The sequence below is a fragment of the Dipodomys ordii genome, unplaced genomic scaffold, assembly GCF_000151885.1.
Source record: "Dipodomys ordii isolate 6190 unplaced genomic scaffold, Dord_2.0 Scaffold11, whole genome shotgun sequence".
NCBI lineage: Eukaryota > Metazoa > Chordata > Mammalia > Rodentia > Heteromyidae > Dipodomys > Dipodomys ordii.
In genome coordinates, this window is record NW_012267227.1 from 7822140 (window position 1) to 7846433 (window position 24294).

The window sequence follows — 24294 nt, forward strand, 5'->3', positions numbered from 1 at the left end:
TTCTGTCCACATCCCCTCCAGCATCTGTTGTTATTAGAGTTCTTGATTTTTGCCGTTCTATCTGGGGTGAGGTGATATCTCAATGTTGTTTTGATTTGCATTTCTTTTATGGCTAGGGATGTTGAACATTTGAGAAGAGAGTCTTTTGGACTCTTCTGCCTCAGCTGGCTTTGAACCAAGATCCTCAGATCTCAGCCTCCTGTGTAGGTAGGATTGCAGGTGTGAGCCACCAGCACCTGGTTTGAGTTGTACAATTGAAATAGTTGAATTATATATAGTTTGAATCAGTGCAGCCTTTTTTGTTTTATGGGGGAGAGAGAGAGGCAGGAGGGAGGCCTGCAGGCCGGGAATGAGGAGCGTGGAGCACTACCCCAAGATGCAGGGGTCTCCAAAGCACCAACAGGAGGATAGCGGACAGATAACTGCACAAACTCTCATGGAAGCAAAGGTCATTCACCCGCCAGGCCAGAAGAGTAAGACAGCCAAGCATGGGAGCACACAGATGCAACCCTAACGCTTCAAGAGGCAGAGATCAGGACTGAGTTCAAGCCATAGAACCCCCCAAAATGCTAAGGAGGGAAGGAGAGAAAGAAAGGAAGGAAGGCAAGCAGGCAGGCAGGCAAGATACTAAAGGTAGACCTGGATTAGCCTGAGCTTAGGCCCAACTAGCACCCTGGCTGGGAAGCATATCCCAGCCTGGCCAGGCTCTTGAGGACCAGGAGAGAGCACGGGAGCTGGAGCAGCTGCACAAACAGAGCCCGGAGCCATGTGGCCCATGCCGGGTCACAGTCCTGCATGGAGCTGGGGGAGTGGAGAAAGCCGAGAGCGCCCCAGACTTCCACCTGCAATGAATAATTTTTGCACCTCTTTTCCCCCAGGCAGTGCCATGGCAGGCCAAGGAGAGAAATCCCCAGAGCTGTGGGAGGAAAAAATGCCTTTTAACATGCAGACTTTTCCAGGCAAAAATGCATCTGATGCCTTTCCATTTTGCATCCTGGGCCACGCCTCCGTACAGTGAGGACACTGTGTGCCTAGTATTCCAGAAAGATGCAACTGTAATTCCGTGAGTTCTCCAAGCGCATTCCTCTCCACCCACTCTGCACAGGAAATCACATGGCATAGATCACATGAACCATGAACTCCCGTGTGTACTGCCCAAAACGCCTAGATCGAGGAGCAAGCAAGGACCATAGCTGACCACATCAGATCTAGACTGTGTCTCTTGCCTGGGATCTTTTGTTCAACACTTAGCCCCCCTGGAACCTTCATTTCCTCATCTATAAAAGGGAAGAAAGCGCCAGGCCTGTCATCCCAGCTTCTGGGGAGGTGGAGAGCAGAAGGATCACAGTGCAAGGCCACAGCCTAAGGAAGAAGTCCGCAAGTCTCATCTCCACCAAGAAGCTAGAAATGGTGGTACATGCCTGTGACCTAGCTATGCAGGAGGTGTGACTAGGAGACTCACGGTCCGGGCTGGCCTGGGCAAAAATAGCTTTAGTTTTCTGTGTGTGTGTGTGTGTTGTTTTTAACTCCTTATGGAAAAAAAAAAAAAAAACATAAAATAGCCCCACTTTCCCCGGGTCCTGGCTTGAATGGCACTTCCTACGTATAAGACGCCATTTCCCTTACCATGACGGCTAGCTACTATGATGGCTAAGTGCTTGGTTCTGTCAGGCGCCGTTACCTTTCAAGCAGCTGCTAGCCAGGAAGGGCCCCACCCAGCCAATGCTGTGCCCCCTAATTCTGAGTCACCAGAAAATAATTTGGGGGGAGGAGGGAGGTGGAGGCAAGAGAAGAGGGGAAAAAAAAAGTAGGAGTTAGATGCCTTGTTACATTAAGCCCGGCCCCAGGCTTTACAAAGGGTTACAACACAGCTCACCACCTGCACCCCATGTCAGCAGACAGGTCCAACGGGATTTTTGAAGATAAAGTGGGGAGTTCCGGGCTGGTGTGGGAACCCCTCCAGAATAAACCCGGGTCCCGGAGGGCAGCTCGCACACTTAGAGACTGGAGCCACATCAGTCTCCGCTCTACTGGATCTTCCACCTACTCCAGTCCTTCCTAGCACGTGTCCGGAAATGCTCAGGATCCGCTCCAAACAGTAGAGAGCATGCGCCTTTAAAAATGTCAAGTGCTGCCGGGTGCGAGTGGCTCGAGCCGAGCCTGGAATCTTACCTACTCCAGAGGCTGAGATCTGAGGATCTCAGTTTGAAGCCGGCCCGGGCAGCAAAGTCTGTGAAACTCTTATCTACAGTTAACCAGCAAAAACAGCCAGAAGTGGAGCTATGGCTCAAGCGGTAGAGGGCTAGCCTTGAGTAAAAGCAGCTCAGGGTCAGCTCCAGGCCCTCAGTTCAAGCCCTAGGACCAGCAAAAACAAAACAAAACGTCAAGTCCTTAGAGAAGGGACTCTCAAGTCTGTGGCCATCCCCAAGGACGCCTCTGTGGTCTCAAACCAGAACGAACTGTCGTGTCGTAAATGACCGACTTTGCCAGTTACTGTGGTTCACACCTATCATCCCGGCTGCTCAGAAGGCTGAGATCTGAGGAGCAAGATTCGAAGCCAGCCTGGGGTAGACAAATCTCTTGGACTCTTGGATCTAATGAAGCACCAAAAAGCCAGATATGGAGCTGTGGTTCAAGTGGTAGAGCACCAGCCTTGAGCAAAGAAGCCAAGAGATAGCACCCAGGCCCTGAGTTCAAGCCCCAGTATTGGCACACACAAAAAAAGAAAACATCCAACTTCTCCTTTGTCCTCTGTCCCCTGGCTACAAGGACCATCTAACCAGGCCAGGAGAAAGAAAAGCACTGTCATCACACCTCCATCTTTCCAGGCAAGAGGCTGGGCCAATACTCTTAGCAAGCTTAGAGGTGGATTAACACACAACAAAGGTGACCTTTGATTCATTTCCTCCTTCAAAGTGGCTGTTTCTGGGGACAGAGCTGGCCCCTCTTTGCAGCCCAGCTTGCATGCTGGGGTCTGCAGCCAGCTCCCCCGACAAGCAGGAAAAACCAGACCCAAACCCAAACTGCCCTGAGCCAACCAACTTCCATCCTTGTAACAACTCCATTGACTCCCAGCTTGGTTTTCTTAAATTAAAAGAAAGCATTTAGGGATATATTTGTTACACAGATCAAGCAACATGACAGGCAAGAGCACCAGTTGTGCTGGGTGCTGGTGGTCACGCCTCTTATCCTAGCTACTCAGGAGTCTAAAATCTGAGGATCGTGGTTCAAAGCCAGCCTGGGCAAGAAAGTCTGTGAGACTCATCTCCAATTAGCTACCAAAAAACCAGAAGTGGAGCTGTGGCTCAAGTGTTAGAACATTAGCCTTGAGCAAAAAGGCCAATGTCCAAAGACCCAAGTTCAAACCCCCAGTACTAGCATGCATACACGCAGATGCACACACACAGCACTAGTCACTATATAAATAGCAAACCCTGTCCAGGAAGGAATGGCTACGCACACCCACAAGTTGCAGAGCATAAATCAGAGACTTCCTTCCCAGCGGAGCCCCTGAAGGAGGTGTGGTGACTCTCATGGACCATGCATTTCCCTGGCAGGCTATGTAAACACAATTCAGTTAGATCACCCTGGAAGGCGCTACAGTGGGCTCTTATTTGTTTCAAAAAGGAGTTGCCTTGGGTGCTGACCTCAGGGGCCTGGATGAATCATGGTAGAAGTCCTGAGTGCTGTTTTCTAGGTAGTTCCCGTTCTTGTCCACTCTGACAACATATCAGTCAGTCAAGCCTCTCTCTCCCCTGGGAAGTCACTTCATCACCGAGTGGCTAGCGTTGACCAAGGCCATCAAGTGACGTGCTCAAGAGCCCATCAGCAATTCGCCACATCCACCCCTCCTGCTGCAGCTGAGATCACAGAGACTCTGATGAGCAAAGGAGCCGCCACCATCTGCCGTGACCCACCCTGCAAGGGTGCCAGGCACCAGCCCCGAGCAAGACGTAGCTTAATGCAGTCCTAAGATGAGGGGCTCTTTTGTTAGCGCAGCAGAACCAGGCTTGTCATGGCATGTGAAGACTAGCTATGCTTAGCTTGTCCCCCCTCCCCCAACTGTGCAGACAGCATGTCTCAAATGCAACGTAAGCATCAACCCCTACAGCCTGCAGGGCTGCAACAAGCAGAAGAGCTTCCAGTCAGACTGGTGCGCCCACCACAGCGGCTGGCCACCTCATCCTCTTCTTTGAAATGGCGATCACATCACCACCGACACTGCACTGCGAGCATGATCTGGAATGCTCAGAGTCCTCCGCCCGTGATAAGCCTGTCAGGTGTAGTGAAGAGACTGACTATGGGGTAAGTCTTGTCATTATGGCTCCTGGCATCTGTCACCTATTAGCTGGGAAACTGGGGCTTCTAATTGTATCCTTTTTCATTTGTCAGTTGTGGGGTTCAAACTCAGGGCCTAGCTTTTTTGCTCAAGACTAATACTCTAACATTTTAAGCCACAGAAGCACTTCTGGTTTTCTGGTGGTTAATTGGAGGTAAGAGTCCCACAGACTTTCCTGCCCTGGCTGGCTTTGAACCCAGATCCTCCGATCTCAGCCTCCTGAGTTAGCTAGGAGTACAGGTTTGAGCCACGGGCACCCAGCTATATATAGTTATATCTTTACAATGGGGTCGGTGATGTCTCCTGTTAGACTGGCTTCCAGTGCTCAGAAGAGGCACCCAGCACACTACCACCCGCCACTGAGTACCATTCTTCCTATTCAGGCCCTGACCAGCCCCACAACATCCAAAGACTAACCAAACCTTCGGCCAACCTTGGTTCCATATGCATGGAGGGCGCAGGCCTCGGCTGTGGCCTTCTGCCCTGGGCACCACACTGCCTGCCAGGCACATCTGTCAGAGTCCCCCTACCTCTAGCCACATCACATCTGCCATGCCCGACACACGCCATGGGACTCTGCTCTTCGGGGCCCTGCATGCTTGCCACCAGCCAGTTAGAGAAGCTCGCTTAGACATTATTTGTAGACACCTGGCAATGTCTAGGGCCAGATCTGCAAGGGACGATGGGCAATCCTGGAAGCTCCTCCTAGCCTTAGCTCTGACAATGACTACATGACACTGAGGTTGGAGAAGAGACAGATCAAGCGCATGGACCATCCCAGATCAAACAGCCCAAGTGTCATCAGCTGTGGGCCTCCCATAGCAGCCATGAAAATGGCGTGAGGGAAGGAAGAGTGCAGGTGGGGGAGGACCTAAAGGAACTTACAGCCTCTCCGAGCTTCATTTCCACATCATAAACCATCAAAGGAGAAGGGCATCCACAAAAGGCTAAGCGCCCACTACTCACTGTCTAAACCTGCTGCTTACACAAGTCCAACACAACACATTACCTTTTCTCAGATCTGGGGCTTAAACTCAGGGCCTGGGCGCTGTCCCTTAGCTCTTTCACTCAAGGCTGGCACTCTACCACTTGAGCCACAGCTCCCTTTCCATCTTTTGGCTGGTTAATTGGTGGTAAGAGTCTTGTAGACTCCCTATCCGGGTTGACTTGGAATTGTGAACCTCGGATCTCAGCCCTCCTGAGTGAGCTAGGGTTACAACTGTGAGCCACCGGTGCCATTTTTGAAGACTCAGGAGTCTCACACTCAAGCGAAACATCCACAAGTGAACTACAGTCATTGCTGCCTAAAGAGCGCTGATCTAATGGCTCTCTAAGATCACAGCCACCACTGTGAAGAAAACGACAGTGTCTGCCCAGCAGATAAACATAGCTTCCTCTCTCTGACCTACCCACGTTTCTGCTTCCACAGATAAGTTAAAAACCAATCTGGACTTCATTCATTCTTATCTCAAAGTCATAGAATGTGGGGGTTATTTGGGACACCACATTTCTCAGGTTCAAGCCCTCACTGGAATTTCCAATTCTCCCTCCATATCTCTGACAGATGAGCAGGCATCTGGCCTGTTTCAGGGAGCCTGGAAAATATGGCCTCTTAAAACAAACCTTCCCATTGTCTGACCACTCTCAGCCATGGAAACTTCCTTCAGGCTGGGCTGACACTGGAATTCCCACAAGCCACTAGAAAGTGCCAAGGTGGGCCGAGCCCTCCTTACTCAGATTGTTGTATGCATCTTCTTCTACATCAGCTTTGTAAGGTTTTTCACTCTCTATGGAAGTATGGTCTCCAAGCGTAAGGTTCAAAACCAATACAATGCTCCCAGAAGATTCTTGGCCTGTCATACTGATGGCAAACAATCTTTCAGCTCAAAAGTCAGACTCCTCCCCCCAGTAACATAAAATGGTCACAGCCTAGCCCCCTCAGCTCAGGCCTGTAACCCTGGCTACTCAGGAGGCTGGGATCTGAAGATCATGGTTCAAAGCCAGGCCAGGCGGACAAATTGAAGAGACCCTTATTTCTAGTTAACCAGCAAAAGCCAGAAATGAAGCCGTAGCTCAAGTGGTAAAGCTCTGCACTAGCCTTGGGCAGCTAGGATTACGGGTGTGTACCACCAGCAGCTTTTTTGTTGTTGCATTTTTTTACATGCATTTTTTTTAACTTCATGATCAAAACATTTTGTCATGGGTCTAAGTTAGCTAGCTGGCCTAAGAGTCTAACCTCAATTTTATCACACTGTCATTAACAAAATAAATTCTTTCAACTTCCAAACACCCTCCATTAAAAATAACACTTTTCTTTAGCACCCGTTCACTCTTAAATTGAGTACTCATTAGCAGATTCCTTCATTAGGATGCTGTTTATCTTTGCAGTACTAAGAAAATCTGCTCTAGCTGAAGTGGGCCTTCTGGCCTGGCTTTATCTTTCTTTGATGCCTGAATGCCAGAGGAATGTGTGAATTAAACACACGCCTCTCCATTCATACCCCAAGGGCTTTGTTCTCAACCCACATTTTTTACAACATGGGTAGTTCTCTGGGAGTACCAGGCTTTGCTCCAGGTTCGGAGTGTGTAAACTCTCCAATGGCTGGACTCTCCAGCACCTACTATCCATTTCCCAGATAAGCAAAAAAGAGGCCCAGAAAGCTATGTGAAGTGGCTTCTTCAAATCTCACGGGGAAATTTCAGCTGTGGCAGGAGCTCCATGGCCTCAGCTCCAACTTAACTCTCCTGTCAGGCACTTGCTGTTCACCTAAGAGTTCTGCTCGCTAGCCGGACCACTGTGTGCGAATACCGGTCTCCTCCGGTTCTCTTCTTACACGGCCTGGGAACCCAGGGCTCCCAGGCAGTCCTTCTGGTTATCAGGCCCCTCAGGAAGAAAAAATAAATAAAGTCTCTTTTTACTTCGGGCTGCAGATGGTGGCTGCCAGCCAAGGGGGAAGGGGGAAAAGAAAAACATCTTACTTTTTTCTTTTTCTTTTTTTTTCAGTACTGGGGCTTGAACTCAGGTCAAAGCCCAACAAAAGCAGCACCAGGAAATGGGTACTTGTGGGGGAGGGGACCTAGGAGAGAGGAGTAGAAAGGAAGTAGAATGTGGACAAGAATTCATTGTATAGACCACAGAATTGTGGGAAGTGGTGGGTCGAAGGGGTGGTGAAGATGCTGAAGGATGACACAGATCAAGATGCATTGTACACTTAATAAACTGCTTTGTTAACAGGCAAAAAATTTAAAGAGCTCACCTAAAATTAAGGTGAGGTAAGGGGTGGTTTGGGGGAGCGGTGAGAATGTGGAAAGGGATGGCACTGATCAAAATGCACTGTATTCATAAACTGCTTTGGCGAATGGCAACTCATTTGTTCAACTGCTTTACAATCATAAAAATATTTTTCTTTTAAATTGTATATACTTGGGGCTGGGAATGTGGCTTAGTGGTAGAGCGCTTGCCTAGCATGTATGAAGCCCTAGGTTGGATTCCTCAGCACCACATACACAGAAAAGGCCAGAAGTGGCGCTGTGGCTCAAGTGGTAGCGTGTTAGCCTTGAGCACAAGAAGCTCAGGGACAGTGCCCAGGCCCTGAGTTCAAGCCCCGGGACTGGCAAAAAGAAAAAAAAAATTGTGTATACCACAAAATTAAGAAAAGGGAAGGGGTGGGTTGACAGGGTGAGAATCTGAAGGAGTGACGCTGGTCAGGATGCCTTGTTAGACGGCACGCCTGCGCACAGCTACTTACAGGCCAGCTAAAAACAATTTAAAGAAAAATGTATTTCTTACAATCCAAAGGGCTCCTACCTACTGTCTACTGGAAAGCTCAGCTACCAGTTCTAGTCCACCCCTTACAGAATGTCTTCTAGAATGAGCAAAAGCCAGAAATGAAGCCGTAGCTCAAGTGGTAAAGCTCTGCACTAGCCTTGGGCAGTGCAGATACAAGCTCCCTTGTATCTCCCAGAATTACCTTTCAGGATGACCCGCCCACCACGACATAGCTCAGCTCAGAGCCCAACCCCTATTTGTCTAGCCTTCAAAGCCCTCCTAAATTTATACCTGTCTACCTATTCAGTCCAATCTTGCCTAGGTGTTCTGTTATTTCCAATTAACCAGCAAAAAGCCAGAGGTAGAGCTCAAGTGTAGCTAAAATGGTAGAACACCAGCTTTGAACGAAAAGGCTAAGGAGAGTGCCCAGACCCTGAATTCAAGCCGTGGTACCAGCACAAAAATATTAAATAAGAAATGACACTACTGTTACCAATCAGTTAAAATATGAACAGTTACACTGACAGAGCCAGCCCACCGTCTTCATTCTGTTCTGATAGAGACAGGGCCACAATGCCACAGGAGGGCAGGAGGAGCCAACTAAGTTAACCCATAAAAGGGACTGGGTGGGGACAGGCCGTGGGGTCAAACCACAGCAAGCGGTGAAAGATGAACACAGCGCAACCTACCAAAGCTGTGGGGAACAGTGGCTGCTGGCTCATTGCTTTTCATGTAGTCCTCTTTTGGTGCCAGTACTGGGCCTCAAACTCTGGTCTTTGTAGTCTTTTTCACTCAAGCCTGGCTTGCTGCCATTTGACTCACACCTGCACTCACACACTAGCTTTTTGCTAGTTAACTGGAGATTAGAGTCTCTTGGATTTGTCTGCCTGGGCTGGCCTCAAACCAGCATGCTCAGTTCTCAGCCTCCCGAGGAGCTGGGCTGACGGCCATGAGCCAGCTGCACGGCTTCCATCCTCCCCAGCACGAAGCTGAGGGCTCTCAGACTTGGATACCCAGTGTGAAGAGGGGGCTTCCAGATCTCTAATTCTGGCTTCCTCCCAAAGGGTCCTATAGGCCGCCATCCATCCACACACACGATCGATGCTCACTCACATCCTGGTGCCAGGCGCCACGGGCTGTGGCCTTGGAATAGCACATGCGCACTGGGGCTAGCACACATGAGCCGTCTGCATCTCGGAATGGAACACAGGAGCACTGGCTGTGGCCTTGGGGGTAGCACGCGTGCGCACCGGCTGTGGTCTGGGGATTGCACACATGCTCACTGGCTGTGGATTTGGGGTAACACGCATGCGCATTGGGGTGTGGCCTGAGGATAGCACATGCACACTGGCTGTAGCGCTTCCTGCCTCCCATCCCCGCACACCCACGCCTGTGGGCCTGCTGTTTCATAAACCGTCCTTGTCCTCTCTTCAACCTGGCTCCCTTGTCCTCATTTTCCGAGTGACCACCCCAAAGCAGCCCAGGGTGAAGGAGGCCGTGTGGCTGGTGACTGCTCTCTATGGGCTTTTGTTTGCTGGATCAGTTTTAAGCTGGTGACTTGTGTCTACATCCTCCTTCCTTCTCCCCTCCCCCGGCCAGCCAGGGCCACCCTCCAAGCCTGTGCTTTGTCCCACTAAACAAACACCTAGTTCCGCCTGCCAGGTCAGACTAGGTACACACACATACTCTACAAGGAGGCCTCTTGCTAAGGCCGGCCTTCCTGTTGAATCCAGGCTGTCACCGGTGCCCTTTGTGTGAAGTCAGCGCAGGCACGCCACCACAGGCACCTGCCAAAAGTGGGCCGCCCAGCTGCGACTATGAACCCACAGCAATCAGACACGGCGGGACGTAGGGTCAGGGCGGACAAAGGTCACAGGGTCTCATCTTCTGAGGGTTCTGCCGCTCTGATGGTTGGTTCCACACAAAATACACCGGGTACTCTCTTCTCTCTCCCCACCCCAACATGGCTGCTGAACCTCATCTTCCCCTCTCCTGACCCGTGGGAGTACCTATAGCACGCCACATGCCACACTCAACCCTCAATGCACCACACCACTGCCCGGCGCTGCACAGCTCACAGCTCTGGCGTGGGCTTCATCACCAGGCCCACTTACTGGGAGTGGACCAAGATTCAAACAAGAGTCTGACTGGCAAACACATGCTTTCATCCACTATGACATGTATGACAGGACATGATATTAAAGGACATGCTGATGATTACCTACAAGGCCACCAATGTCCTCCTTAGGGACTTGGTTCTTTCTTTTCTTTTTTTACAGGCCTGGGCTTGAACTCAGGGCCTGGGCACTGTCCCTGAGCTTCTTTGTGTTCAGGACTAGCACTCTACCACTTGAGCCACAGTACCAGTTCTGGCTTTTTCCGTGTATGTGGTACTGAGGAATTGAACCTGGGGCTTCATGCATGCTAGGCAAGCACTCTACCACTAAGCCACATTCCCATTAACTCCTTTCTAAAATACTCTTGGACCAGACACTGGCGGCTCACATCTGTAATCCTTGCTACTCAGGAGGCTGAGATCTGAGGACTGCGATTCAAAGCCAACCCAGGCAGAAAATTCTGTGAGATTCTCATTTCCAATTAACCACCAAAAAGCCCAAACTAGAGCTGTGATTCAAGTGGTAGAGCAATAAAGCTAAGGGATAAAAGCTCCAAGTTCGGAAGTGGCACTGTGGCTCAAGTGGTAGAGCGCTAGTCTTGAGCTGAAGAGCTGAGGGACAGCGCCCAGGCCCAGAGTTCAGGCCCCACGACCAGACCCAAAATAAATAAATAAATAAAAGCTCCAAGTTCAAGCCTATCAGTGGCACAAAATAAAAAATCAACTTGATATGGCATAGAGGACAATACCAGGTCATGCACAGCTCCATCTGTTTTGCAGATAATGCTGTGAACTAAATTATTTTCCTGGAAAGAGACATTTTTGGGTTTCAAGATCCTACAAAGCATCAAAGAAGTTTACTTGGGCTCCCTTCTTACTTCATGTTTGCTGACAGCAAGCCCATCCAATTGTTCTCCAAGATAAAATAATCCCACAAACTCTCCTGTAAACACCTTCTCGCCTCTAGTCTAATCTTATCTCCACTCCCCAGAGTTCATGAGGCTCCAGTGCAGTCATTCCTGGGTATCAGTTTTGCTTTTACAAGCAATGTTTATCTGCATGGCTAAGACATTCCTGACCTCGTGGAAATAGGCTTTCCTTTTTTTTGGTCAATTTGTTGGTTTACATGTTCGGAGTGATGGGCCCAGAGCACAAATAACCTACATCCGGGAAACTGAGGGTTGTCGTGATTCACATCATGAGGCCCATCTCCCAAGACAACAGCCAGCCTTGGTCCAAGGCGCTTTCTACAAGCAGGCCCCAAACCCGTCAGCACAGAAGCTCAGCTGAGGAGGGGCTGGGGAGCCCAGCCTGTGGCTGACACCTACAGTCCCAGCAGGGGGCTCTTCTCTGGGTCAAGGGGCAAATAAAATAAGGCTCCTTTTGAGAGTCATCGTAAGGATAAAACCAGAAGTTCCAGTTTTACAAGAAGTTAAAGAAACAAGCGAGTAATAGGCTTGAGGCATTCTCAGTACAGAGGGAGATTGCGCCCCCCACCCCCCATCAGCACAGACAGGTCTAGGCTCCTTTAAGATCTGAGGGCTACCCAGGAGCCAGTGGTTCAAGCTTATTATCCTAGCTACTCGGGAGGCTGAGATCTGAGGATCACGGTTCAAAGGCAGCCCAGGCAGGGAAGTCCGTGAGACTCTTATCTCCAGTTTAATCACAGAAAAAGCCAGACATGGAGCTGTGGCTCAAGGTGGTAGAGTGCTAGCCTTGAGCTAAAAAGCTCAGGGATAGTGCTTAAGCCCTGTGTTCAAACCCCAGGCCTGGAACAAAGAAAAAATGATCTGAGAACTGGTAGTGGTTTGAAAACCCATACATTTACAGTTGGAGCAGAAGACGGTAAGAAAAGCAACCCGAACACAAGGCACAGTACTAGCCATAAAGCAAGAAGAATATTTAACTGTATAATGCAAACAGCATTTGCATTATGCTCTGGGTTGCACATGCAAGCTATCTCACTGGCTATACCAGGAAAACTTCCTCTTGAAACCACCAGAACTGATCCACAGCTTAAGGAGCCCCTGGATAGGGCCAAGACACACAATGCTGTTTTTTTTTTTTCTCCTTAAAAGGCACACCCCTCCCAAGGAAGCAAAGGACAGCACAAAAATCAAGGCCTGCCAGCAATTTCGAGTAGAGATGATGAGAATGGACTTCTCAGTTCCTGTCACCCAAGGAACAGGTGAGAAGTCCCTGGAAAAGGAGCAAAGAGAAAGCCACAACCAAGCCAAGAGGACGAGGTTCTCCGCGGGCTCCATTTCTGGCTTTCTCATCTCGCAGGAAGCACATGGAGGCGTTTAGAGGGGCTGCAGGCATGCTGGGGTTGAGCCTGTGCCCAGACAACCCGAGTTTTCAGGGAACACCCTTGGCCAAGATCTGCAGGGTGAGATGCCAGCTGAACGGTTCCACCATTGCAAGTGGCTAGGGTTCAGGAATGAACAGACACACATAATCCAGCCATAATGGAATCAGAAGGAAAGAAAAAAAAAAAAAGCAGTGTATCAGTTTGGAATTAGTTTAAAAAAAGAGTCTGGAACACTTTGCTTAAAAGAGAAAGAACACAGAGTTCGTAGGATTAAGTTCATTCTCCAAACAGTAAAATCCACCCTTCTTCTGGCCCTCACCCCAACCCTGTCCTGGGACTTGAACTCAGGGACTGGGGGCTGTCCTTTAACTTTTCCTGCTCATGGCTAGTGTTCTACCACTTGAGCCATAGTTCCACTTTGGGCTTTTCCCATTGGTTAATTAGAGACTAGAGTCTCAGACTTTTCCTGACAGGGCTGGCTTCGAACCATGATCCGCAGATCTCAGCCTCCTGAGTAGCTAGGCTTACAAGTGGGAGCCAGCAATGCACCTGGATCTCTTCTTACTTTCACATTTTCTCTATTTTTACTGGGTTCCTTGTATGAAGGGTGTTTATTATAAGCTACAAGGTGTTAAATTTTGAGTGCAGGTGCAAAACAGAACAAGAGAGACAAAAATGGATTCCTTCATACTCAGGAACTCAACAGACCCAGAGCCATGATCTAGAGGCAAGGAGAGAAGAAAGGAATTGCAGTGGGGTTTGTATGGTCAATAGGACTTCTGGGCCTCCAATCAGGAGCTATGTTATATCCTTCCCCACTTCCCATACTCAGGCATCACCACTTACAAATCCTCACTCCAGAGCTCTAGCTCTGGACCAACTCCTGTGGTGAGAGCAGAGGTTTTGGAGCCTCCATTCCTTGCCCTGGAAGGGTGCCTTGTTTTGGTAAGCACCTAAGTTTGAACTCAGGACCTTGAGCTTCCTAGGCAAGTAGTTCTATCTTTGCTGTGCACAGGACTGATCCAACTTATTTTAAAGCAAGCTTATTTTCTTTTGGCTAAATAATCGTAAGGGTAGAAAAATTCCAAAATGGAATATGAAAACTTTTCCCAGCCTATATTACGAAACTTCACATATCTTCAAACATTTTGTTTTGTTTCTTGGTCGATTGTGGGGCTTGAACTCTGGACCTGGGCACTGTCCCTCGGCTCTTCAGCTCAAGGAGAGTGCTCTACTACATGAGCCACAGCACCAATTCCATTTTCTGGTGGCTAATTGGAAATAAGAGTCTCATAGACTTTCTAGCCATGGCTGGCTTTACACCACAATCATCAGATCTCGGCCTCCTGAGCCACCGGGCCTGGCTCAACCACTTACTTTTGACATACAAGCGTTAAAGAGTAGAACATGTACTTTAACAAGCAAACATAACTGGATTTGCAAACTATCCAAGCGTATGCAGAGCGGTATTTCTCTAGGATTTAAGTAGGATCAGAAATAGTTAAAAGCCATGCACCAGTGGCTTACAGCTGTAATTCTAACTACTCAGGAGGCTGAGATCTGAGGATCGTGGTTTCATGCCGGCCCAGGCAAGAAAGTCCAGGCAAGAAAGTCTGTGAGACTCTTATCTCCAATAAATTACTCAGAAAAGGCTAGAAGTGGCACTATAGCACATGTGGTAGCGTGCTAGCCTTGAATATAAGCTCAGAAACAATGCCCAGGCCCTGAATTCAAGCCCCAGGACTTGCAAAAGAACAAGGAGGAGGAGGAGTAAGGGGGACTTGCCTGACCACTAACAATTTTTCTACTGTCAAAGCTGGGGTGGAAGCTAGACACCAGTGGCTCACGCCTATAACCCTAGCTGTTCAGGAGGCTGAGATCTGAGGATCATGGTTCAAAGCCAGTCCAAGCAGGAAAGTCCATGAGACTCTTATCTCCAATTAACCACCAGAAAATGGAAGTGGTGCTTGTGGCTCAACTGGTAGAGCACTCGCCTCAAGCTGAAGAGCACAGGGACAGAGCCCAGGTTCAGAGTTCAAGTCCCATGACTGATCAAAAACAAAAAAGCTGGGTGTGCTGGTTTCTGTCATTGTGATTAATCTGCATTTGCTACTTTTCCTTTCAGCAAAATATACATTTTCCCCAATAACCCAGAAAAAAAAAAGATACCAAGGTAATAAACTAAATGCTGAGGCATAAAACACCAATTTTAGCAAATGTTAAATAAATTTAAGGGCCTGGGAAGGTGGCTCAGTGGTAGAGTGCTTGCCTTGCATGCATGAGGCCCTGGGTTCGATTCCTCAGCACCACATAAGCAAAAAAAGCCAAAGTGGCGCTGTGGCTCAAGTGCTAGAGCACTAGCCTTGAGCTGAAGAACTGAGGGACAGCGCCCAGGCTAAGAGTTCAGGCCCCACGACCATCAAAAATAAATTAATAATAAATTTTAAAAACTATGATAGTGTTCTTTGATCAAAATAGAATCAAACTAGACACCAACCAAATAAAAGGCAAACAAACAGAAATTTAACAGCACACTTGTAAATAACCCACAGATCAAAGAGAAGATACCTCAAGTAAATTTTTTATATCCATGTACTTGAATGCAAATTAATATAAAATTCACAGCACTAGGTCTTTATGTTAGAAGAGAGGAAATAAATGTCTGAATTGAGTAATCTTAAGTTCTCACCTAAAGAACCTGAAAAAGAAAAATACAACCCCAAAGCAAACAGCAGGAAGGAAATAACTTAGATAAGAGCAAAACCCAGTAAAATAACTGAAAACAGCAGTGATGGGGGAGAAAATGATCCAGGAAACAAAAAACTGTTTCTTTTTAAAGATCAATAAGATTGGCAAAGCTCTGGGAAGACTGGCCAAGGGAAAAAGAAAAGGCAGACATTACACTATCAGAAATGAAACCAGCTCTAAACAACCTAATGTAAAATAATACTATGTTTAAGTTCATACACATCAACTTGATAACTCAAAATAGACCCATTCTTAAAAAACAAAAAGAAATTAACCACAATTTACACATATGAAATTGACAATTTGGATAATTCCATAATGATTAAGTAAGCTGAATTTATCATTTTAAAATTTCCCTCCCAAAGAAATTTCCAGGGCTGGGCTGGGAAGGTAGCTCAGTGGTAGAGTGTTTGCCTTGCATGCATGAGGCCCTGGGTTCGATTCCTCAGCACCACTTAAGCAGAAAAACCCAGAAGTGGCACTATGGCTCAAGTGGTAGAGCACAAGCCTTGAGCTGAAGAGGTGAGGGACAGTGCCCAAGCCCAGAGTTCAGGCCCCATGACCGGCCAAAAACAACAACAACAACAACACAAAAGAAATTTCCAGAGCTAGATGGTTTCACTGGAGAATTCCACTAAGCATTAAAAAAAAAAAAAAAAAAAAAAGGAATACCGGTTGTATAGTCTCTTCCTGGAAACAGAAGAGGAAATGCTTCTTGGTTCATTTAATGATGGCAGTATTAACAGCTATGGAAATCAGATAAACAGTAACCTTCTCCCCCAAAAAAACAAAACTAGTGGAAAAGAACTACAGACAAATATCCTCATTGAACACAGATGCAAACATCTTTAATAAGATATGAGCAAATAGGAACCATCAATACACACACACACACACACACACACACACACACACACGTTTTTTTCTAAACTATACACACAGTATGATCTAATTTCAGGCCAGGCTGGTTTGGTATTTTAAAGTCAGAAGAAGAAGAAGAAAAAAAAAAAACAGAATCCTATCTATAGCTGTAGAAAGTACTTTTAAAAATTCAACACTAGTGCTAGGCACCAGTGGCTCACACCTACAATCCTAGCCGCTCAGGAAGCTGAGATCTGAGGATCCAGGTTCAAAGTCAGCCCTGGCAGGAAAGTCCATGAGACTTAAGTTTTATTTATTGTGAAAATACCGTACAGAGGGGTTACAATTACATAAGCAAAGTAGTGAGAATATTTCTTATCAAGCACTGTTGCCTCCTCCTTTGTTTCTCCTTACCATCCCCACTCCCCCCATTTAAACAATTTTTTTCCCTTCCCCTCCACAAGTTATACCAACATCAAATACAGTGAAAACAGGAGTTATACTGTGGGGGAGCTGTGAGACTCTTATCTCTAGATAACCAGAAACCACTAGAAAACCAGAAGTGGCACTGTGGCTCAAGTGGTGGAGTGCTGGGACAGCGCCCAGGCCGAGCTCAAGCCCCATGACAAACCAAAAAAAAATTCAACACTAGCCTAGCTACTGAGGAGGCCAAGATCTGAGGATCTAGGTCCGAAAACAGTTGGGTTAGGAAAATCCATGAAACTCTTATCTCTGATTAATCACAAAAAAAAAAGCTTACGTGGCTCTGTGGCTCAAGTGGTAGAGCACTAGCCTTGAGCAAAAGGACCTCAGGGACAGAGACCAGGCCCAGAGTTCAAGCCCTAGGACTAGCAAAAAAAAAAAAAAAAAAAAGAACACCAGCCAGGCACTGGTGGTTCACGCCTGTAATCCTAGCCAATCAGGAGGCAGTATTTGAGGATATTTGGGGATATTTGAGGATAATTGAGGATAGTAGTTCAAAGCCAAGCTGGGCAAGAAAGTCCGTGAGAGTCTTCTAATTAACTGCCAGAAAGCCAGAAGTGGAAGTGTGGCTCAAGTGGTAACAGTACTAGCCTTGAGCAAAAAGCTCAGGGACAATGGCACTAAAGAAAAAAAAATTCAACACCAATTTATAGTTCAAGAAAGTTTTAAATAGATTGAAAGCTCCTTGATTTGATAAAAGGCCTACAAATAACCTTATACTTAACAGAAAGCGACTATATGCTTTTTCCTCTTAGTCCGAGATTAAGTCCAGAGCGTCTGCCCCACCGTCACCCAACACAAGTCTGGAAGTGCTAGGTAGGTACTGAAGGAGCCGTGAGCATCTTCTTCTCACACAAGCTTGTGAGCTTAGAAACATGAAAGAGAAGTGCCTTGGCCAGGGATAAGATTCCCTGTAGACCAGGTGGGGGCCCAGTGGCATGCAATTCCTTTGTACTTGGCACATGCTAGACTCAAGGGTATGTTTATAAACCCTGACTCCCGTCACGCTCCTGTGGCTCATGCCTATAATCCTTGCTATTCAAGAGGCTGAGGCCTGGAAGAGAACAGTTTGAAGCCAGCCTAGGCAGACATGTCTGAGAGACTTCACCTCCAATTAACCAGCAAAAAGCAAATCTGGAGACATGGCTCAGGTGGTAGAACACCAGAGCACCAGCCAGGAGCAAAACCAGCCCAGTGAGAGACGGTGTGAGGCCCTCAATCCCTGGTGCCAGCCAACAAATAAACAACAACAAAAACAAAAAGACTTTCCCACATGGGCTGCACTAAGCCATTCCTCTGCCTGTTCTCCAGAGGCTATTTATGACTTCTTAGTCAAAAGACACAAAGAACTCAGGGTTTTCAAATTAAATTTACCCCATCTCAGCCTTCCCTGTGTTGTCATCTGGCCAGTGCTGCCTGGCACAGGCTCCTTCAGGGTGTGGGACAATTCACAGATGGAAAAGCCACATCTGGCCCATCTCTAACGCCACCTGGATTCTGTCATTTATTTGCTTGACTTCTTTATGTTCCGTCTTATGCCAAAACGCCTCACAAGCACGGCCAGCCATTTTTTCTTTGCCCCTCCTTTCACTAGAAGTGGACTCAAAGTTTCCCTAAAACCAGATGCAGCCAGCTCTTTCGTTCCTTCTGGACCACACACTTGAGCAAGCTCATGTGCAGAAACTGAACAAATAAAACAAGAAGGAAAAGGGGAGGGGGGAATAGTGCAAGGCCTGAAGAAAGGAAAATGTCTCTCCAGTCCCCAGCTTCTCACCATTGACAAAATGGGTCTTCCTTTATTCACAACTATGGAAGTTCTTGTAGTCACCCCATGAAGCAATATACCCTGTGCTCTCTTTTTCTCTTTCCTGAAACTAGCCAAAGGATTCAGGTTCCCTTCTTCAGGGATGACTGAGCAGAAAGATTTTTCCATTGCATCTGACTCTGGCTTGTTCTAAACATTTCTACAATCCTTATGTGTGATCACCATAAACACATGATTTACTCTATAGTTAGTTCAAAACTCACCAAACCACTGGACGGAGGGTGCCTTATCCCTTTAATCCTAGCTGATCAGGAGGCTGAGATCTGAGGGTCACAGTTCAAACCAGCCCGGGCATGAAAGTCCGTGAGATTCTTATCTCCAACTAATCACCAGAAAAGCAGAAATAAACCAGTGGCTCAAAGTGGTAGAGTGTTATCCTTGAGGAAAACAGCTCAGGGACAGCAACCAGGCCCAGAACTTAAACCCCACAACTAACAAAAAACAAACAAAAACCCTGACCAAACCACATCTGATTATTTCAAAGGGCACCTACTCACTATGTTAATGATTTCTAGTACCATCTATCTGCTACCAATAATGTGCCTGAATCAATCTATATCAATCCGGGACTTGAGACAGACAAGCAACTTAAAGCTATGTGTTAGATGAATAAATGCTTGTGTATAAAATCACTCACTGGAGGCCTAGGCCAAGTCCAGATATCATAATGTCCTTCAAAACTAAGCAGCCTAAAATAACAGCCATTGATGATCTCACAGGGAGTTTCTGCAGCTAAGAAATCCAAAGTAAATCATTTGAATGGCCCTGGCTTGGGGTTTCTGGTAAGATTACCATGGAGAAATGCTGGCCAAGCCTGTGGCCGCTTGAAAATTTGACCTGGACTGAGGGGAACAGGGGCAGGGAGAGGTCTGATTCCAAGATGGTATCCTTACACAGCGGTTGACAGTTAGTTGGTCTGCTCAAGATACGGACTTTAGCTGGGGGCTGATGCCCATAATGCTAGCTACTCAGGAGGCTGAGAGCTGAGGGTCAAGGGTCAAAGCCAGCCCGGGAAGGAGATCCATGACCCATCAGAAAACCGGAGCTAGAGCTGGGGCTCAAAGCAGTAGAGCACGGGCCTCAAGTGAAAGCGCTCAGGGACAGTGCCCAGGCACTGAGCTCAAACCCTACAACAAACACACAAAGATATGGACTGTCCTGCAGCTTGTTTGTGTGGTTTCATCACACAAACTGGCTTTTTGCACAAAAGGAGACTCAGAAGAAAGCTACAGTGTCTTATTTTTATTTTGCCAGTCCTAGGGCTTGAACGCAGGGCCTAGGAACCATCCCTGAGCTTTTTGTTTAAGGCTAACACTCTACCACTTGAGCCATAGCACCACTTCTGGCTTTTCCTGTTTATGTGGTACTAAGGAATCAAACCCAGAGCTTCATGCCTTCTAGGCAAGCACTCTACCACTAAGCCCTATTTGCAGCCCTCCAGTGTCTTTCATTATTTCAGATGTATCGTTGTTATTATATGAGACTCTGGAGCCCAGACAGATCAGGCCTGCTTGACAGGAAGAGACTCTACAAAGGCACATTGCCCTTGAGGGTAGCTGAGAGGCTGGCTACTGTAGGTGCTACACAGTACCCATTCCAGTTTCTCTACTGCTTTTATTTTTGGTCTGAGACTGAGACTTGAACTCACTACCTGCTGATTTCACTCACTGGCTTGCACTCTACCAACTGAGCCATGCCTCCACCCCCTACTGTTTTTTTGTTGTTGTGGTGGTAGTTGGTGATGGTGTTCACAGGGTTTGAACTCAGGACCTCGGCCCTGACCCTGAGCAATTTTGCTCAAGACTAGCACTCTACCACTTTGAACCACAGTGCCACTGTTTATCTGACAGTTAATTAGAGAGAAGAGTTTCCCAGACTGGTTTTGAACCTCGATCCTCATATCTCAGCCTCCTGAGTAGCAAGGAATTACAGGCATGAGCCATCAGTGCCAGGCTCATCCATAGATATTTGCTTTTACAAAAAGGAACGAAGGACTGCCAGTGAACCATAAATGAGATTACAAATACTGTTTTGGAAACAATCCTTCCCCAATGGATTAGACATTGATAAGGACTCTTTATCAGCAAACTGAGGTGCTTGTTAAACCCTGTTCCCTTGACCCTCAAGGCCTGGGTAGGTTAAGGCACAGATGTGGGAGCCGCAGGCCAGGCTGTGCTGTGGCTCTTGCTGAGGCCAGCGCAAAGGTTTCCTGCCTCCTTTTTCCCCCCACTAAGTCTCAGCACCTGCTCTTCACACTGCATGGAAATTGCCTGCAGATTTTCTGGGTCACCTGAAAATGCTCTGATGTCCTAACAGCCACGTGAGTCCCCAACCCCACACTTCAACAGCCAGAAAACGCCATCCTGCTTCAACACAGGCCACAGCCCATCTCCCAGAGGAGAGTTTTACTTGGTTTAATTAAAGATACATATTTAAAAAAACAAAAAACTGCTCTCAGGCTGGACACTGGTGGCTCAGGCCTATAATCCTAGCTACTTAGGAGGCTGAGATCCAAGGATCATGGTTTGAAGCCAGCTCAGGTAGGAAAGCTCAGGGGTACAACACTAGCCTTGAGCACAAAGAGGCTCAGGGACAAAGCCCAGGCCCTGAGTTTAAGCCCCCAGGACCAGTACACGCACGCATGCACATGTGAAACCACCTGTGCTACCTGTGAACACACTCAAGCAGAAACCCACAGAAACCCACAGGGAAACAGGAGAATTCTCTAGGACACTTCCTCCACTGCCAGTATTGGAATTCAACCAAACCCACTGAGCAAGGAGGACTGGAAAGCCAGATGGGGGTGGAGGAACCTCCCTCCACCTGGCTTTCCCTCCCAGACCAGACCTTGCGCTCAAGACATTGGTGTCCCACGCAGGTGACAGTCCAGGGTGATTTTCCTTGCGGGGAGGGGGGAAAGGCAGGAGATTGCAGCTCCATGTGTGCTTATCTGACTTGTCCTTAACAGCAGCGCATGGTGCAGACAGCGCCCAGACCCTGAGTTCAAGCCCCAGACTGACTTCAAAAAATAAATAAAATAAAAAATAATAAAGGAAAGGAAAAACAGAAAATAGATCAACAAGAGGCTTTACAAAGCCACTTCAATGTTATAGTAACCCCAAACAGACCATTTCCCAGACGCTGTATTATTATAACAAACAAACCCATCTTTCACTCCCTGTCATTTGCAATTACTGTGACATAATTGAAAATCAGTGGGCCTAGGAACTCTTGCTGTCCTGTGATCTTTAAAGAAACAATGCCAACAGTCCTTACTTCAGTATTTTTACTGTTCATGTTACCAAGACTCTGGAACATTAATACTCTTAATTCCAAGCCCCTCTTTCCCTAAAGATGGTGTATTTCAAACCCTTTTCCTCTCCAAAAGAATATTTTCTACCTCTTCAACAGCTACCACGAGACCTGCACCCCAAGACTTCAACATAATTTTGAAACGGTTTGTAAGAGCCAAGAATTCAATTAAGAGAAAATTTATCTTGGAAGAGTTGGGCCAATTCAGTCAATTAAATTATCTAGCACTCTGCTGAGCAACACCATGAATGGTCTAACAAAAAGGCTATGCGTAGTTCCAAAAAAACAGGCCAGGGAGGGCAGGGGTGACAAGTCCCAGGAATCTGGCCAAGTGGTTATACACAATGCCCTAGACTTCGACACTTCAAGAACTGAGAGAATAGGGGTCCTCAACCTGCGAAGGCTGCAAAACTCAGAGTGTGCCAAACACTGGTAGTACATGCCTGTAATCCTAGCTACTTGGAAGCAGAGATCAAAGGATTGCAGTTCAAAGCCACCTGGAGCAAGAAAATCCATGAGACTCATCTCCAACTGGCCACCAAAAAGCCAGAAGTAGAGCTGTGGCTCAAGTGGTAGAGTGCTAGCCTTGAGCAAAAAGAACTGAAGGCCCTGAGTTCAAGCCCTAGGACAGGCACAAAACAAGAGTTCATTTAGTAGCTCAAAATCTCAGGCTCTGCATTTGACCAAGAACCTCACTGACAGCTTAATGTAGAGAACCAACTAAACCACTAAGCTTTGTGCTCATGCTCAGCCTCTACAAGCTGGAGGAATGGAGTTTCCCCTACAGTCAGAGCGAAGAGGTAGGGGAGGAGACCTGTGCTGGCCCATCCCATCATCTCTCCCATCCAGCCACTGAGTGGCCAGGTGAACTCACCTTGGTGGCTTCCTCCACACTCTCGCGGAGCGCCTGGAGCTCTGCGTCATACTGCTCCTTCAGCTTCTCCATCTCCTGGTCGTGACTGGAAACTTCCTCTTTCAGGGCACCCTTCAGGGCAGTGAGCTCGCGCTCCCGCTTCCTCAGGAGGTCTTCCAGCTCCTCCTTGGCGATCAGCAGATCCTGGAGGTCCTGCTTGGCCTGCAGGAGTTCCTAAAACGGGAACAGGGGCCTGGGAAGTAAGAAGCAGGACACACACGTCCTTGCGGGTCGGGTCCCCCTCTTCCAGGTGTGCGGCCAGGTGTTAAGAACTGCACACTGTCCCAGAGCCCACATGGATTTGGATCTGGACTGGCTTAACTTTGTGGTATACACAATGAATTCTTGACTGCATTCTCCTCTCCTCCTTTCTTTCCCCGCCTTCCTTGTCCACCCCACCCCCTGTGGCCCCACCTGCCTCTTGCAAGTCCCCATTTCTTGGTGCTTTGATTTAGTCATTTTGAAAAAAAGAATTGCACTAGTCGAGCTCTCCACAGCATCTATTCTACTTCAGTTAATTCACTTGGAACTGCCTGCAGGTCATCTAGCATGTTTACATATAGATTTATGGGCACATTTTATCTACCACCCGCGAGAGAAACCACGCAACCTTTGGTTCTCTGGGTCTGGCTCACGACATTGAATATCATTCTTGTCCACGTCTTGCAAGCCTCCAACCTCCCCTAAGCCCATTCACACCCAGCGACCTTGCTGCGACCTGCCGACTCTGCCCTCTGGGAGCTTGGGTGGGAGGGGACTGGGGCTTCCAGGAATCCATCCAGCATCACTTTTTATGATCTTTGTGGAGTATAACCACCTGCTTTCTAAGCACCCAAGTTCAGAAACTTAGCAGTAATTTGGGTCTTTTCTCTCATCCCTGTCCTTTACTGCCAAGAAAGTTAGTTCTGCAACCAGTTAGACCCCTCTCCAGGTTAGGCAGCAATCACCGCTGCACAGGTGCTTTGCAATACCTGGTCCCCTGTACAAATGTCCAGTCTCTAACCTGGGGCCCCCATAACAATACACACACACACACACACACACACAAAACTACAACTTCTGGGGTACCCTTCTTCCCTCCCAGCCCCACCACTCTCTGCCTTTCAGAAAACCTTGGAAGGCTCACACCCGATGCAACCTCCTTCAAGAAGTTTTCCTGGAATGCACTCTCTCTTCCTTTGACACACTGGACACTTTTTACTTTATATTCTATGTGCTCTGCTCATTTACTTTATCACTGAAAACAGACTTATTGGCTTCTTGAAAGAAGAATGTAGAAGTGATTTTGATGTATTCCATGTGAGGATCAAAGGTACCAGGAGCCCTTGTTGGTTCTGGATATATCAGAATTCTTCATTTGTGTTTTTTGATTTTATTGGTGTATATGTGAGTGTGTATGTGTGCATGTGGCTACAAGGGTTTGGACTCAGAGCCTCATACTCTTACTCGGCTTTTTCTCTCATGACTGGCACTCTACTACTTGAACCAGGTCTCCAGTTCCAGCTTTTCACTGATTAATTGGCATTAAGAGTCACGTGAGCTGAGTGCTGGTGGCTCACATCTGTAATCCTAGCTACACTGGAAGTTAAGATCTGAGAATCAGAGTTCAAAACCCAA

General features: G+C 47.5%; 1 protein-coding gene across 1 annotated transcript in view; it reads right to left on the bottom strand.

The window, feature by feature from the left end:
* The window catches only part of Cgnl1 (cingulin-like 1), a 107705-nt gene that overhangs the window by 23848 nt on the left and 59563 nt on the right, over positions 1-24294 (bottom strand). The window contains exon 8 of the mRNA XM_013009947.1: positions 22639-22851. Coding sequence (XP_012865401.1) covers positions 22639-22851 — 213 coding nt within the window. The remainder of the gene's footprint in view (positions 1-22638; positions 22852-24294) is intronic.